The 16,447-nt window shown below is 42.3% G+C and overlaps 2 protein-coding genes across 2 annotated transcripts in view; both read right to left on the bottom strand.

The window, feature by feature from the left end:
* Positions 1–480: 480 nt before the first annotated feature.
* tfap4 (transcription factor AP-4 (activating enhancer binding protein 4)) lies at positions 481–11,378 on the bottom strand. The gene is made up of 7 exons (XM_063192556.1): positions 10,819–11,378; positions 8,732–8,897; positions 6,334–6,432; positions 5,804–5,974; positions 4,962–5,132; positions 4,317–4,484; positions 481–4,063 (listed from the first exon to the last, which is right to left on the bottom strand). The coding sequence occupies exons 1-7, from the start codon at positions 10,905–10,907 to the stop codon at positions 3,905–3,907; spliced, it is 1,023 nt and encodes a 340-aa protein (XP_063048626.1). The 5' UTR covers positions 10,908–11,378; the 3' UTR covers positions 481–3,904.
* A 734-nt stretch (positions 11,379–12,112) lies between these two features.
* Positions 12,113–16,447, bottom strand: part of coro7 (coronin 7) — a 143,756-nt gene continuing 139,421 nt past the window's right edge. Inside the window, exons 28-31 of the mRNA XM_063192546.1 lie at positions 15,575–15,659; positions 15,323–15,459; positions 14,460–14,525; positions 12,113–12,312 (exon numbers count right to left, since the gene is read on the bottom strand). Coding sequence (XP_063048616.1) covers positions 12,217–12,312; positions 14,460–14,525; positions 15,323–15,459; positions 15,575–15,659 — 384 coding nt within the window. The 3' untranslated portion in view covers positions 12,113–12,216. The remainder of the gene's footprint in view (positions 12,313–14,459; positions 14,526–15,322; positions 15,460–15,574; positions 15,660–16,447) is intronic.

The raw sequence follows: 16,447 nt of genomic DNA, 5'->3' as shown, positions 1-16,447 counted from the left end.
GTACTTCTGCGAACATCAAACAAATAAAGAATAAAACAAATAAATGAAGGAATTGAATACAAAAGAAAGCAAATTACTACTACTACTGTTATTACTATTTATGAAGACATGATTTTTCATTAGTGTATATTAAATGTAGTGCAATGTCCCATGTCTGATTATTCATTTGCTATTTTTTACTCATAACCAGGGCTTTAAATTAACACCAGCCAACCGGCCAAATGCTGGAGAAACTTCAGTTTGGCTGGTAGAAAAGACGAATTACTGACGTCTTTGACCTTTTAGGAGTGTGGTTTTGACTAGTAAGATTAACACCTATTAGCCATTTTGGTTGGTGATGAAAAAGAGCTAATTTAGAGCCCTGCTCATAGCTGCTTTTTTCCATAATCATAATGTTGGCCTTAGTGGCATAGTGTTGTTCACTGCTCTGTGGAGTGCTACCAAATCTCAATCATACAATAAAAAGACAAAACAACAGGCTGTAAAAAACAAGTACAAACTTTATTAATGTCTTTTTTTTCTTTACAAAAGGCACAAGCCTCTTTCCCCAGTTAAAGACAGCAAGCCAAATCGAATACTTTGACATCACTGAAGAATGTGGTCTACAAAAGAAAAGACTGTTTACAACAACAACAACAATGTATTGGAGTGAATGAGACAGGTGGTGACATGCTGTAACTAGCACTTTCAACGTACAGGTGTGACAACGCAAGAGAGCGTGGGACTTGCACACATTGGTCTGTGCTCCCCATTCAGAGTAATAAAAAAAGACTGATGCTTCATACAAAAAGGGTAGGATCACCCTTGTGATAATGAATAAGTGCTTCCTTACAAACATTTATCTCCCAGGTCATAAGTTGACTTGTTTGTGATGAAAACCAGATATTTAAAAAGGGACGATTACTTTTTGTAAACCAGGGGGAGCATCAGAGGCTTGAAAAATTAAAAAAGAGGAGTTTTGAAAGCTATACCGCTGTGTGTGTATACTCACACATTTTTTGTACAGAGGGATTGAGAGATCACAGAGATCAGTACTTTGAATGACATAGTAGTCAGATCAAAAAGTTGAGTTGCTCCAAATGTTTACAGTAAACTCATACGTTCATCAGTCTGAAGTTCAACTCAATACATACAAATAAAGGGAACAGGACACATACAATCAAAATCCAACTGCTTATTCTGGAATGTTAGAGATGAATTTAAGGGGTCCAAAAGACAGGTGATCACATCTTCTGAAACTAAGTTGATATTGACCCAATCCTGAGTTCTGGCTTTTCAAATAAAAACCATCAGAGGAATTCATCTCAGTACCAGAACGGCATCATTCCTTAATAATAAACCGGTACAGCCAAGTGTCCTTAACAAAACTCTCATTTTTTTTAAAGTTTGAAAATCACCGTTTCATTACATGGCTAGATTAAGTGCCTATTAAAAATTTAACAATAAAACCTCTGAGGGAGTTGTATTGAGTCTCTGTCCATCCCTTCCCAGTAATACCAGGAAAAAAATCTTCCAGAGCTAGATGAAGGATAGGGCCTTTGAACATGGAAACAGCACCGTCATGCGTTAGTGTAAAATACTCCCATGCTTCCAAAGGCTTTTGTGATTGGTTGATCATGGCTGTCTTCCCGCCAGGGGATTGGCTATGCTGCCTGCCTTGGAGTTCTATCTGGTTGCTATGGGTAACCTCTTCGCACAGTGTAACCGCCGCCTCACCCCTCTTTTAGCACACAACTTGACTTTGACAGGGCGCCCATATGCAAAAAATAACAGACTTGGAACACACGTATTTGAAACATAATGGTACGAGAGGGCAGAATGTACAGTGCATAGAGTGAAAAGCGCTGGTGTTATACTGCTCCGTCCTCTCTTTAGCACATATATAAAAAGTAATAATACAGACTTCAGTCCTCCTTCAGACAAAATAATGCAAATATACATTATAAAATTGAAACAAAAGCCAAGGACAAAAAAAAACATTTCTTATAAAATGTAAGGAGCAATGAATGCCCCCCCAACGAGAGAGTTCACATAGAGATGTATAAAAGATAAGTAGTGCTAACCTCAACGACTGTAAAACCTTGATGGCATCCTTCTTTGCAGATGTGTAGATGTGAGTGAGCGAGCGAGCAACGCACCTTCCCTAAAGGCAGGAAATGCGTGCCAACTCGCACACACACGCAGCAATAATTACAAAAGGCCTTACAGGGAGCATCTTCTGACTGTTAGCTTATTCCATAACAAAAAAGGTCAAAACACGCAGGGGAGGGAAAAAACCCAGGATACGTCACATACAGCACGAGAGGTCAGGAGCCACATTAGCCACAGCATCTCAGAGTAGGCCAGGGGTGCATCCCAATATGTGACCTTGCCTCCTCCACTTGCCTCCTCCACTTGCTTCTCGTCATGATGACATCACTGACAACAGCATTATATTTCAATATCTTGCAAAAGCTCAATTGTAAAGTCTTTTTCTCATTTGCAATTGGGATGGTGAATGAAAAACAGTCCTTCAAAAGTTGTTGTGGCGAGGCTGACAGCTGGGAAACTTTATCGTTTTCTCCACGGAGGAGGGGCCAGGAGGCGGGACGAGGAGACAAGCACAAGTGGAGGAGGCAAGGACACATATTGGGATGCACCCCAGGTGGTATGTGACGGACCTCTCGGGATAATACACCAGGAACCCAGCCTAGTGTGGCTCTCACTCACAACATAGTGTGAACACGGCCCAGATAGAATTAGAAAAAAAGAGCAAAATTATAAGTGCAGATACCTGCTGCATTCGGCTGCAGTTTGACTGAAGACAGAGATGTTAACGCTCTCCAACATCACCGATCTGACCCAATCCATTGGGTATAAATGAGGAAAACAACTGAATACCGTAAGTTGATTGAGTAGATGGCAGTGTAGAAGTGTGAAGGGCTCACAGTGCCATGCTTTCAGCTTTTATGCAGCCTCTTATCGAGGAGAAACTACAAACAAAACAGCTTTTAGAGGAGGACATGGAGAGAAGAGAGCAGATGCTGTGTTCAGGCCCACAGAGCCCCGTGCCAGTGCCTGTTCCCGTACCTCATCTTGAACTGCTGTGTTCATTTACTTGAACCTTTCTGTTCATTTACTGCTTTATACTGTGCTATCAATCACCACCTTATCGTTATAATAAATGCAATCAGTCATGATGCAAACCCAAAAATACTTTTGGGGCTTTTCTCTGCGAACCGTGACGACAACACGGATGTCAGCAGGTGCATCCGGGTAATGCACGGGTCACATGCGGGAAAGTACAAAGCCCGGTGTGACTGCGGATGGTTCTGCAGGTAAGCACTTTGCTCCAGAACAGAAGTGGTGCGGGAATGGGAACGGGCACCAGCACCGTCTTTGTCGGCCTGAAGGCAGCAAGAGAGATGCCCCACGGTCAGCAAACTCAGAGCAGCTCTTAACTACTGTAACTAGGAGTAGGAGAAGGTGTCTGGAGTACAGCATTGGGTTCGAAGGGTTCAGTGTAATATGGAGGAAGTTTAGAGGTCCAATCAATCAGCATCCTGTAGTAAGAGGACTGTGATGTTCCTTCAGAAACTCATAAAGCTATGCAACTCAGGTGCCCAGGGCCATGGGGAACCGTTGGCTTGTTTGATTGTGTTTTTTGTTTGATTGTTTTTGTTGGGTTTCTTTTGTTTTTCGATTTCAATGTCAGTCTTGACCAAATGAACGAACATGCAGGGACCACAGCAGCAGCAGCATCTTGATGGCCAGTCCACTCCTGCACTCAATTTTGTTGTCGTCGTCGTACCCAGTTGCATGTCATGTGTCCATGTGTGTGTGTTTTTTTCTTATCGATGGGGTGGCATATGAGATCACTTCTCATATTCATATACATGTACTGTATGTTTTTAAAGGGATTGGATCAAGGCAGTAAGCTGTCATCTTCCAGGTCCTCTGCATCTGAAGTGGTGTCGGAGTACGCCTGGTCGGACAGCGTATGAGCCGGCGTCACGATGACCACTCTCCGCTGCTCCGTCTCTGCCATCAGACGCTCCTGCGTGCCCTCGATGTGCTGAATGGCCTGAGAAGACACAGACATTGTTAACGATGATCATTATTGTTGTAAGCTTTCCAATATATATTTTTTGGTCTTTTGACTATTTTTATGAAAGGACAGCGACGGAGCGACATGAAGCAAGTGGGGAGAAAGACACGGGGAAGGGCCGGCAAAGGACCCGGGCCGGAATCGAACCGGAAATGTAGGCATAGTATTATAGCAATGGAACAGACGCTGAAGCTGAGTAGCATGAAGCCTGTGATGCCGCCTCTCTCACCTGCACTATGGTGTCCAGGTTCTGCCGCGACGTGGACGCTGTGTTGATAACAGAGGCCGGCCCCATGGTAACCACTGTGGCGTGGTGAGGAGGAGGGGCCTGGGCAGGGGCGGGCACTATTACTGTTGGGTGATTGGTTGGAGCCGGAGGGGTGGGTGGAGTTGAGTTCTGATACAGAGGACAAGAACATCTATTAGTTCTATCGATTCTGCAACAGTGTACTTGTAAGAGTAAATGTTGCTAGACCAAGATTCACAAATAACATAAGAATTGAATATAACTGCTACAGATAGAATATTATTGTAATATTGCTTTGCTGGATTGACAGGGAGGAAAATGCATCCAACTCTGTCACAGTTTTTGCTTATACTAAGTGCTTGCAAGTTATCAAACAGTAATCAATAAATGCCATTAATTTAAAGCAATAAATGCCATTTAATTATGTGCAGCGTGTGCTGTGTAACCCTAGCCCTGTTTACTTGTTTAAATCGGCTAAAAATAGACGTTCTAAAGCATGTCATATAATCAGTTTATGCTATCATCTAAGAAAATAAGAGTTAACAATTAATCGGATTAAAAGTGCCCATCTAATGGTGTCTTGAGACAATGGGGGGTTGCGAAGGTGGGCTTTCACTTTGCCGTTACCTGGGGGCTGCGTGCCACGCGTCCTTCCCTCTCTGCTGCCTCCTGTGGCTGCTGCCGCTGTAGACGGGCCTTGACCTGGTTCTGGTTCTGGATCTGGGCCTGCTGCTCCTCCACCTGCTGGGCCAGCACCCTCAGCTGCTCTGGGTACAGGTGATCATGCAGCGAGCGGATCTGGAGGACATACACGATCACACGTCAGGATGACAAGGGCTTCTTGGACACATTTTTTATTCTGTTATACAGTCCAAAGGCAGCAAGCTTTTTGCACACCTCTGTAGTTGGGACGGGTGTGCAGGCTTTTACCCCTGTGAGGTTGTCATTCAAGTGTAAGAAAGATCCAAAACTCTACTTCAAAACTTTAATTCAACGTTTCGAACATCTGACCTTCTTCTGTTGTATTGAAAGTTACTTGCGTGTGAAATGAACAGTGTGCAGAATCTTTCATATACTATTCTGTTATAGAGATTTGCCTGGAAAATTTAGCTGAGGTGTTTAATGCATAAGTAGAAACACTGTTACTGATATAACTACAACTCTAGTACATGCAATAATTGGTGTGACAAATGTGTAATATAATGTACTATTGTTGTATTTACATCAGTAGCAGCACCGCTTTATAAACCTCTGCAGTTCAGAATTGGTTTACTTTTGATGCTAAAACCCAGTTTTAAGTTCTGTTTGACAACTGAGGTAATGACAATGGTAAACACACTTGAAGGAGTTGGCAAATGCACACAGAAACACACACACACACACACACACACACACACACACACACACACACACACACACACACACACACACACACACACACACACACACACACACACAGAACCCTGTACCTGTTCTTCCAGCATCATGCGTACGGATCTCTCCTTGTCCAGTTGCTGCCGCAGCTCGATCATCTCTTTCCTCAGGTCATCCATCTTCTCCTCCTCCAGCGCGTCAGGAGAGCCGATTCCTTCGTCCTTCTCCTCAGCTCGCCTCCTCTTCGGGGACGAGCCAGTGAACTCCTGAGGAGAAAAACAACTAAATAATGAGACATCCGCCAAAGCAGCTCAATTACAACTTCAAAAAGTTACAAAGCTAAAACCCTCCCTCAAAGTCCCTGTTCAGCAAAAGTGATCCCCTTAGTTTAGTTAGTTTAGTTTTTTTCATCAGGGACCATGTGCAAAGTACATTAGTTACATAGTAAAAAGATGACCTGCACCAGATTATAGCTAATAGCTAATTTCCATCTGCAGTCCCTGAGCAGGTAAAAAAACCAAACAAACATACAATCCAGTAAAATGGGAGCAGCCACTCAGGCCCAGGAGGCGTTTATTCAAAAAAAGTTTAAGAACCGCTGATCCAAAAGTTTCTGCCCACCCACCTGTATGAAGTGTTTGAGCTGGTTGTTGTGCTGTAGGAGGCGTGTCTTCTCCTGCTCCAGAGAAAAGATGTACTCCGCCGTCTGTTGCAGAATGGCAGCCTAGGAAACCGAGGAGGAGACAACACCTATGACAGTCATTCCCAACATATGGGTCGGGACCCCCCTTATGGGTCGCCAAAGATCCACAGGGGGTCACGGAGCCCTCTTGAAACGAGGGGGAGACAACACCGATGAGATGTTTATGTAGAATATTTGAAAAGAAAATAAAAGGTCCACAACACTGTTAAATGCTCCCAAACATTTAACCAGTTAACTGTCAAAACCCGCGGGCGGGTTGAGATTCTATCACACTCATCTCCCTCTTAATCATGCTAAATAAAACCATATTGTTTTCGAATTAAATAACTGTCATATTTACACCTCATTTAAAAGCTTGATTTTTCACGAAACTGCACAAATAAATCATCCACAGAATCAATATATAGTATTTTCTATATTATCTAAATTATCCTGTCTGATGCTGGTCAAAATACCTCCGGCATATCCCTTTTCCCTTGTTGAGCTTCATCAACATCGCCATTGTGTGTACCCTTATCAATGAGTTCACGCTGTTTGTTGGGTCTCAAAATGTTCACAAGAGTCCAAAGAAATAAAATATAAACACTATTTTATTCAAAAAACATTTTACAAGTATATACAACGCCTCATACAAAGCAAACGCCGTGGGCAAAGCCAGCGCGTTGCGGAGTTTATCTGTAGCAAATCCCGTATTGTTGTTTTGATTGCTTATTGTCGGCAGATTCACGACCGGCAATGAGTCCCTAAGATATTTCCGGTTGCATAATGCTAACCAGTATGTAAATACGACCAATACGTCTTGATTTATGAGCCACCCAATGAATGCTACACTATAATTTGGTCTGGCTGCGCCTCTTTCAGGAATAAGGAACACTCGACTGTGGTGAACATGGAAAAGATTCAGCACATATGTCGGCAATTTCCAAAAGCATTTCAACATGTCGATGCTATGCTATTTCAATCCAGCAACTCTTATTGTTGCCCATTCACTTTTCAATCCGACATCCGGTTAGCTTGTCAAACGCTTGCATACGAGCAAACTTTTTGATGCGGAGCCATCCTAATAAAGATATGTCATATACCACACTTTTGTGTGTGCATTTATTTGTCATGAACACTCGATGGTTGTCAGAATTGAAATCAATTTACAGACCAGCGACCAGACATTTCATTACGGTCGTGTCAACTTGCAACTTTAGCATTTTCAGCATTTCCGGTCTAAATGTAAACAAAACTACGTGCGTGTGTGGGCGTTATTCTTGAAGATTCTAAATGGAACTGAGCAAAACGCCTGGACATCTCTCTACATAAAACATTGCAGAAAGAGTGTCCTTCATGCTGACAAAGCCAAATTTTACACATTGCTTCCTAAGACCTGGTGCAAGTGTTCAGTTGTGTTTCCAAGGGATAATAACTGTAACAGTGGATTACATTCACATTTGTTTACATATGTTTTTTTGTGCGTGGAAGAAAAAAAAAAGTTTACGTCTATGTGTTATTTTGACAGTAAATAAGATAGCTATTCTGACTATTTAGTGACATTGCACAGAGTCTCAGCTTTCTAAAAAGACCAAGCATGTTAGTTTAGGACAAAGTGAGGAGGAATAGTAACTCCTGGAGTCGGCGCAGTGCAAACATGCTAAAATTCTATAGAATTCTACTGAGGATTAAGTGGTTAATGGCACGACGTTTCGGACTAACCGTCCTTCAGGAGCATTTAACAGTGTTGCGGACCTTTATTTTCTTTTCAGTTATCTTACATTTGGTCCAGCACCCGTGCCACTGATGTGCGCGCATTCTTTGGCTTTATGTATAATATTTGACATTATTAGCAGGAGGTAGCTGTGTTTTTACCATTCAATAGGGCTGGGTTCAAAAGATGGATCCACGAGCCAATATCGATTTACATTAAAAAAAAATCCAAGATCGATTCAAAACTTTGTGGATCGAACTTTTGCAGATGGCTATAGACAATTTTCTGCGTCCCGTGTCGCTCTTCCACATACACAGATAAATTCACAAACACATATTCACACATTCTTCCTGTTAACTTAATTGTGACATATTTTTACTACAAACCATTTTATGGGTGCTGCAAAGGCAACCCTCGGATGTCAGCCTTGCAACAACAACGTTTGGGGGACTATTCTTCATTCACCATATATATTACAAACGAGAAAATGACATTGGAATTGCGCTATTGCGAAATATAGAAATACATTTCTGTCGTCAGTGACGTCATCATGAGGGCACAAGCATGCAAGAGAGCAAGGGAGGACAGGAGTTAGGATATTAAAGTGTGTGTGTGCGCGTTGCTTACCTTGCTCAGCTTCTCTCCGTCGCTGTGTGGTATGAGGGTCTTGAGTGACTGGAAGCCAGAATTTATGCTCTGCATACGCCGCCTCTCATTGCTATTGGCGATCTCTCTCCTCACACGCCTCTCCTGGTCACGTACAGTCTCTTGCGGCATAGGGATGTTCGCCAAGCTACACACACACACACACACACACACACACACACACACACACACACACACACACACACACACACACCAATAACCATCAATGGGATTCATGCCGAAAAAATGTGGTTGTGCTTTTTAATTAGTAACATGCAGAATTTTGAGGTAATTTTCTTTGGGCTTAAACTTCCAAGAATTGACTACTAGCCCAGACCAAAATCTAGCCAGTAGGACACCAAGTAAATCAAAACCTCTTTTTGAACATAAAAAAATCACCTTAAAGCCTGTAATCTCTTATATTGTCTTTACATAGTACATTTTTATGAATGAAGGATCGGCTGTTACCAGGCAGGTTTGGAGAGCCCCCTAGTGGTTAAATCACATTTCTGCAAAAGAGCTGAATAATTTTTCCAATCCTACTACACACACACAATGTTAAATAACTACTGGTTGGCACAAGACAGACACTTACTCATGCATATGAACAAGAGCAGATCATACATTTTAGCATGTTGTGTCATTTTGAGACTTTTTATCATCCAAAAAGTTATAATACTAATTAATAATAATACTTTTTTGCTTAGTTTTGAGTTAATATCTGTGGCAAAAGGGAACCAACAAGAATGACTTGTTTTAAACATATTCTTTGTATAGGCCCTGCTTCTGTGCATGCTTGAGGAAAGAAGAAATCAGCTGATTTGATACTACAACAGTAGAGAAGTGGGCCAATGACAACACGGTTTAGGCAGGGCTAAACTATGACGTAGTAGGCTTAGATACTATGGGTTTTGGCTAAATCAAGCTCCAAACAATCTGTAGTATTGTGACATTTCAGTGGACTTCTCTGTCTGAAAATGCCCGTGAACTTAAATAACGGAACGTTGCAATATTATTTTCGGTTTCACCAGCGGATAGATAGATATGGACAGAAAACTACAAATCCCTGCACGTTCGGATACCACCGCCCCCTAGGAAAAGAAAAATACATAGACCAATACAGACGCATTGATGAGCCTGAACGACTATACACACCCCCTATTACAGTGATAATGTATTTTGCCATTAATTTCGTCTAAATTAAATGTATTTTGTACATAATCGTCCCTACAAAAAAGGCAAACAGTGCATTAAGTTGCATAGCACGCCTGTTTACACGCTTCCAACAACAGCAAAGTAGCCATCCGCCATTAACAGTTGCATTCAGCTTCCTCCACGTCTGACCATGAGGCAGCATGTCTGGGAGTACTGGTAGCCTACAGCACGGACGGATTCGTGCATTCATTCGACATACACAGTAACCCTTAATACAATGCGCGAAATTTGACAGTGAAAAGGTGATCTAGAGCTGGTGAAGGGTTCTGCTTTCCACTACAAACAAGCAACATTCAATATCGAATCCACCGCCACGCTCAAAAGATGGCACGAGTCACAAGCATGGCCGCACCGCCTCAAAGTTGTAGCCACACTTGCAGTTTACAAGACAGACTCGCGCGGTTCGGTAACGACGGGGACGTCGTGGAACAGACGCTCATACATTTAATAACACAATAATTACAACTAGCTACACCACACTAATGAAAAGAACACGCCATTTGCTTCATTTCATGTAAAGAAAACAACCAAGCTACGGAAAGAAGCGTGGTAGGTGAAACCACGTGGTCTGTGTTTGTTATACACAAAACGTATCGATTTCGAGAAGATACAAACGAAAAGCAAGAGCAGCCAGAACAATGTTGGCTTTTGAGGTTAATTGACAAGTTAATGCTGGTTACGACGTATTTTGGGGGCAATGGCCTGCCCAACAGGGCTCACCTTAGCGACATAGTTTCCTCTCCATGCCATGCATTGCCAGCGCTAACATCACTACACAGGTGCTATGGCTGGCGCAAACACGAATTACATTTCAAAATGTTAAAACTTAAGGGCATGAAGAAACGCATACACACCTGCACAGTCCTCCGATCACATCTTTTTCAGTCTTTCTGAAATGCTGCAAGGAGGGCACCTTCTGAGATGGTACCATGAAATACTCCATGCTTTCCTGTCCAGTTTTAAATCCACGATGTTGCTTTCTAATCAATGGAAGAATCCCAAACACGTCCAGATATCCAATGTATGGGGTTCAAGTGCCCTATTAGATATTTACCGTGGCTATTGCGTTGCAAGTACTTACAGAAGCCCTTGACCTCACAATTGGTTTTGGCTAAGTGTTGGAAGTTACTACATTACTCGACTTCCAGCTGATGGGGTTCCCTCGCTCGCCTCGTTGTGTGTGGCGCTCTCTGACTGCCCCTCCTCCCTCCGCATAGCTTAGCCTGCGTGAATGTGTTGTTGCAGCTGATCGGATGTATGTCAGGGCGGGAAACAGCTGGTTGCAGGAGAGCTACATTGTATTGTTGAAAAGTACATACATAATGCTAATTTACGGAAACGGTTACATAATTGCAACACAGTAAACATCGCAAGCTGCAGGGCAGACAGCAGTGCTGAAGGTTTGCCCAAATCAGATGGTCCTGTCTCCAATATATGGCTGCGCCTAAAATACATTTGGGGAACCGCGTTCTTTTTTTGTTGTCCAAATGGAAATGAGTCTATGACATTAACAAGATATGTTCGATTATATGACACCAAGTAAATTTGGTAGTTTTATTTTGGGTACAAAAAGGTATCATGGAATAAAAATAGGAGGGGAAATTACATGGAACGTTGTCTGGCGTTGCTATAAGCCTTTTATAGAGAGCTTATGAATGCATTCAGCTAATGTCAAAATGATTTCCAGTTCCTTGTGCATATAGTTGCACATACCAGTACACTACACAATATAAAAATCTTGCATTTGGATTTCCATTTATCCTTTTATTCATCTTTTAAAAAAAAAAATAAAAAAAAAATCTTGATCCATTTCTGTAAGATTTGAGCACCTTTCTCCTTGAAGTAGCTTATGTCATCAGGTCTGAGATGAGTAATTAATGACAATCTGTTTCAGGTAAATTGAACCCATTCAAGCTGTGCAGTGGAATAATACACTGGTTGCACATTCATTTGGACACATTTGCCTACTTTAACACAATAACTTGAGTCCTGTGCACTGGAGGCTTGTAAGCCAATATTTTATCATAATGAGGTGTGCAGGGTAACTAATTCAACTCCATAATCTCCGTTCATATTCTTGGCGGATGAACCTCAAGACAAGCTCTGTATTCTTCACTATGTTATGAAATTAAAGGCAGGCACAGGGAAGAAAATAATAAGGCTTTAATGGGGGACGGTTTATAATTTACAAGGGGTCTGGGGCGCTGCGGTAACAGGGTTGGGTGAAGGAATTGGGGGACGCATGTCATGGCTCATGTCTGGGGCTGCTGATCCTGTGGAGGTTTTGTCTGGTCGTCAGCATTTCTAATGTTAATTTCTTCTTCAAGACGTTCCTTTGCACGCACCACCTGTAGAACACAGTGGAAAAAAGCAAATGTCAAAAGCCTAATTGACGCTTTGTGAAATGCATGGCATTGTCTGTTGAACTATTTTACTTCCATATAGTACACTGTATACAGGGCTATTCAAAAAATAATGAACTGAATTTTATTATTATGAAAAATCAATTGTAAATACCCGTTTAGTCAAACACTTGATACAATCTGTTTTTATGTTCAGCCTTACAAGAGTTCATTTAAGGGACACTGTGTGAGATCTTTAGTTGTTTATTTCCAGAATTCATGCTGCCCATTCACTAATGTTACCTTTTTCATGAATACTACCACCAGCATCAAATTCTAAGTATTCATTATGACTGGAAAACTTGCACTTTTCATACATGAAAAGGGGGATCTTCTCCATGGTCCTCCACTTTGAATTTTCAAAAATAGCCATTTTTAGCTGCAAAAATTACTCTACTTGGACCATACAAGAAAATATTTATTTATTACTTAGTAAGCTTTCTTGTGAAGATCAAATTTGGCAATAGGCAGCCCAGTTTCAATGAGCAGCAGTTGCAGTACCTTTTTTGACCACTTCCTGCACAGTGTCCCTTTAATGTAGCCACCCCCTGCAGCATGGGCACCGTCAACGCTTAAGACAATTCCTCCCAGACACTTTTCAACACATAAGAACCCACTGAATCCATCACTGTTACTCAAGGGCTACCATCTTTGAGATTAATTACACCGTCACAACCACTATTGAATGTTCGTAGCTCTTTGAGTGCCATGGACTTGAAAACGAGTCTTTTCAGAATATATGGCACAGTGCCAAAGACTTGATATCAAGTCAATTGCGTTTTTTATGGGGGGTGGGGCCTAACACATTGATCTGGTATGTTTGTTGTTCTCATGGACAAAGAACTCAATTTCTATGGCTCTTGAAAAAACACTCAAATGTTGAAAAAAGCCTGGCAACCCCCCGGTCTGAATTTGAAAATGGCTGGCACTCAATGAGTTAAGGAGAGGGGGACGTTGGCTTTGAGAGGCACACTGCATTGTGACTGACAACCAAATTATTCCAAAACTCGAGAACCCATTTTGCTGAGTATTTGCCATTCCGACTGTAAAAAATAACAAAATATGAATAAAAAAATATATATTTCTTGAGAAGCGAAGTGACAACAGCCCACCTGTAGCATCCATAGAGCCACTCTTTCACATGCCTTCATTTTTATTTATTTATTTTAAATGTCTTTTTGAAGTTTTTATGCCTTAATGACCATGGAATCAAACTTAGGTCACTGGCATAACACTATGGTGTCTTAAGCTATATAGACACCAAAAGCGACCTACGTTACCTGAGCAAAACAAGTCATTATTTCTCTATGGAGGGTCGGCGACTAAAGCGACCAAAGCGAATTCAGCAGGAGCGAAGCGACTTGTGCAACCAGAGCGAATCTAGGTGATTAAAGTCAAGTCAATATTATGGTAATGCGATATGATACGGTTCGGCGAAAACCAACGGGAATGTTCATATCTCCAAGGATGACAAGCAAGCCATAATGTGATTATCTGAATCAAACATACCAATGTCACATCCAGAGCGAATAAAGCAAATGTATAGTGAAACTCTTCAGCTACCTCAGCTGCTGGGGTAGCATAGGTCGTTTCTGGCGTAGAACTACAAGCAGCTTCAGCGACCTGAGCCACAGTCAATGCCTCAAATGGCATGTTATTAATTCCATGATGTTGCATGTCGATAACTGAAGCAGTACAGGGGTGGGCAATTATTTTGGGCCGAGGGCATGTAGAATATTGACCATAGGACCAGATGTCGCAGGCAACATGCCTGTGCCAATAATAAGAAATGCTATAATGTACACTGGTTTAACTTCTTGGCTATTTCACTCCTGTGCATTATAATATTTAGATATGATCTTGATTAATCTCACACCTGCAAGACCACTAGCTATTTTAAGAATGTTAGGTGTAGTGTTGTACTTTAGATTTAAAATGTGTCTTGTGAAGGCTCTGTGGGCCAGATGAAATGGCTCTGTGGGCCACATGTGGTCCCTGGGCCCGAGTTTCCCAGCTCTACAGTACATTATGAGATCAGTTCATTCTTCATTTCTTGTTTCATGCCAGTGTGTAAATATAAGAGGACCACTCACCTTTGACTGCAAATAGAAGGATCCTCCAACCGATTTGTCATTGGCTTTAAATAAGTGCTCATAGTTCTGAGGAATATAAAAACAGTGGATAGAACCAAATTAATCAGTAAGCTTAAAAAACCTGGCAACAGACAGACAGACACACACAGACACACACAGACACACACACAGACACACACACACACTAGTGCAAGGGAAAAGGTATTGCAAGTGAGATGACCAGTGGCCATGCCAACCAAATGGTGAGGGTTATCCACCATCAGTGCAGTATAAGAATACCTCAGTGCCTATGGACCATGCGTTTGTGTCAAATATATTTAAGCAATTGAGCATTTGTACCAAGGGCCGACCACATGCATGCAGTTGGTCTGCACAGTGTTTTATAATTTCCAATCACTGCTCAAATAAATGAACTGACCGACAGTCATCCTCAAAGACTGCTACACCAGGCTCGTGCAAATGCTCAATTACTGGATTCCCAGATTGTCGCTCCCAACGCGGGACGATCCCTGGTCGGCACGCTCCCACTAGCCAGACTATCGAGCCCACCGCCATATAACGGAGCTAGTTATGTTTTTGATGTTAGTTTTTTGTTACGTACCCTAAACCTAACCCTAACCTTAACCCTAAACCTAACCTTAACCCTAAACCTAACCCTAAATTGCTTGCATGTGGCAGTGTATGATAATACGTGAAATATAATCGGGTGGGATAGAACGTCTGGGAGTGATAGAACCACCTGGGGCTACACGTCCGGGAGCGATCTCAGTTGGGAGTGTCCATCTGCAACCGCAATTACTGTACCGGGGTGGGGCAGGGGAGGCTGTGTGTGTGAGTGTGTGTGTGCGGCTGTAATCGCATACCTTTTGGATTTCTTCTGGCGTGAGTGTCGTGATATTCAGTATTTGTTGTGCTTCCTGTAGGCTCATCCCTGTGATGCTGGAGGCTGCAGCCGACTCCTTCCCTGCTCGGCCCCTCGCTCTGGCAGCCTCTTGGCTCGCTGCACGTCATGTCGAAGCAGAGACAGACAGGCAGAGAAGGAAAACAGAGGTCAGATTCACAACGACCAATCTGCTGTCAGATTCAAGATATTGATGTGAAGATGAATATGTTACCGGCATATTCTTGTCTTAAAGCTCTGGCGAATGCACGTCCAACAACCTGGACACCCATTACGACGATCTGAGCCAGGTACTTAGCCTGAGTGGAGACAAGAACATGATCCCAAAATGACATTTTTTGAATCAACAATAGTAGCTCTAGTCGTAACAATCACCACATCACAAATTACTCCACGAACTTGTCATGCATCAGCCAGCCATAGCCTGTCTTCCAATTCAGCATTGCATTCGTGCAGCATTCATCTGCCATAATGGAATCCTGTTTGACCCACGTGAGCTAGACAACTTAACTCTGCTTCCAATACTGTTGAAGTTGTGTAGTAAACCAGCCCCTGAATCTAATTAAAATGGTCGGACAACTTTTTATATCTCCAATATACTGTACTGAGTATATAAAGCAATGCGACGTTGTTTGAGGGAAGATAACTCACCATCGTGTTTAGGTTTCCTTCGGCGTTGACGTTCTCCCCCCTCTCCTTCCTTTAAAACGGCACAAATCTTGAATATGAACCATGCACTGGCTCCAAAAACAGGTATATATGTCAGTTAATTAAAAAGTGAAGAGGTCAAAACCATAAGCAGATTTTTACAACTTGATTTTCTCAATCAAGTGCTCTGCCTTCAAGGTTGTCTTGTGTAAACTATGCAACTGCGTTCAAGGGTCATGCTGTTTCCGCAATTTTCCTGGCATTGTTCTTGGCGAGGACTGCCGCCAAGCGGTGGGAGGATCAAATAACAGTTACATGCCAGTACTAGGTCCACACATTCAAGCATACAATCTCACAAAGCTAACACTCTGCATAGATTCCACAGGCAAGTACGTTTTATTTTGATCATTTATTGTCAAATGTTTCCTCCCTCCCCCTG

This window comes from Engraulis encrasicolus, chromosome 2, assembly GCF_034702125.1.
Source record: "Engraulis encrasicolus isolate BLACKSEA-1 chromosome 2, IST_EnEncr_1.0, whole genome shotgun sequence".
In the NCBI taxonomy this organism is placed as follows: Eukaryota; Metazoa; Chordata; class Actinopteri; order Clupeiformes; family Engraulidae; genus Engraulis; species Engraulis encrasicolus.
This window is presented reverse-complemented; position numbering and strand designations above follow the sequence as displayed.

Excerpts from the sequence above, each read along its gene's own strand:
- tfap4 (XM_063192556.1), bottom strand. The coding sequence starts at position 10,907 with ATGGAGTATTTCATGGTACCATCTCAGAAGGTGCCCTCCTTGCAGCAT. Across the intron at positions 6,433-8,731 it reads ACGGAGAGAAGCTGAGCAAG|GCTGCCATTCTGCAACAGAC; the intron begins GTAAGCAACGCG and ends TCGGTTTCCTAG. Across the intron at positions 5,133-5,803 it reads GCATGATGCTGGAAGAACAG|ATCCGCTCGCTGCATGATCA; the intron begins GTACAGGGTTCT and ends TATGTCCTCCAG.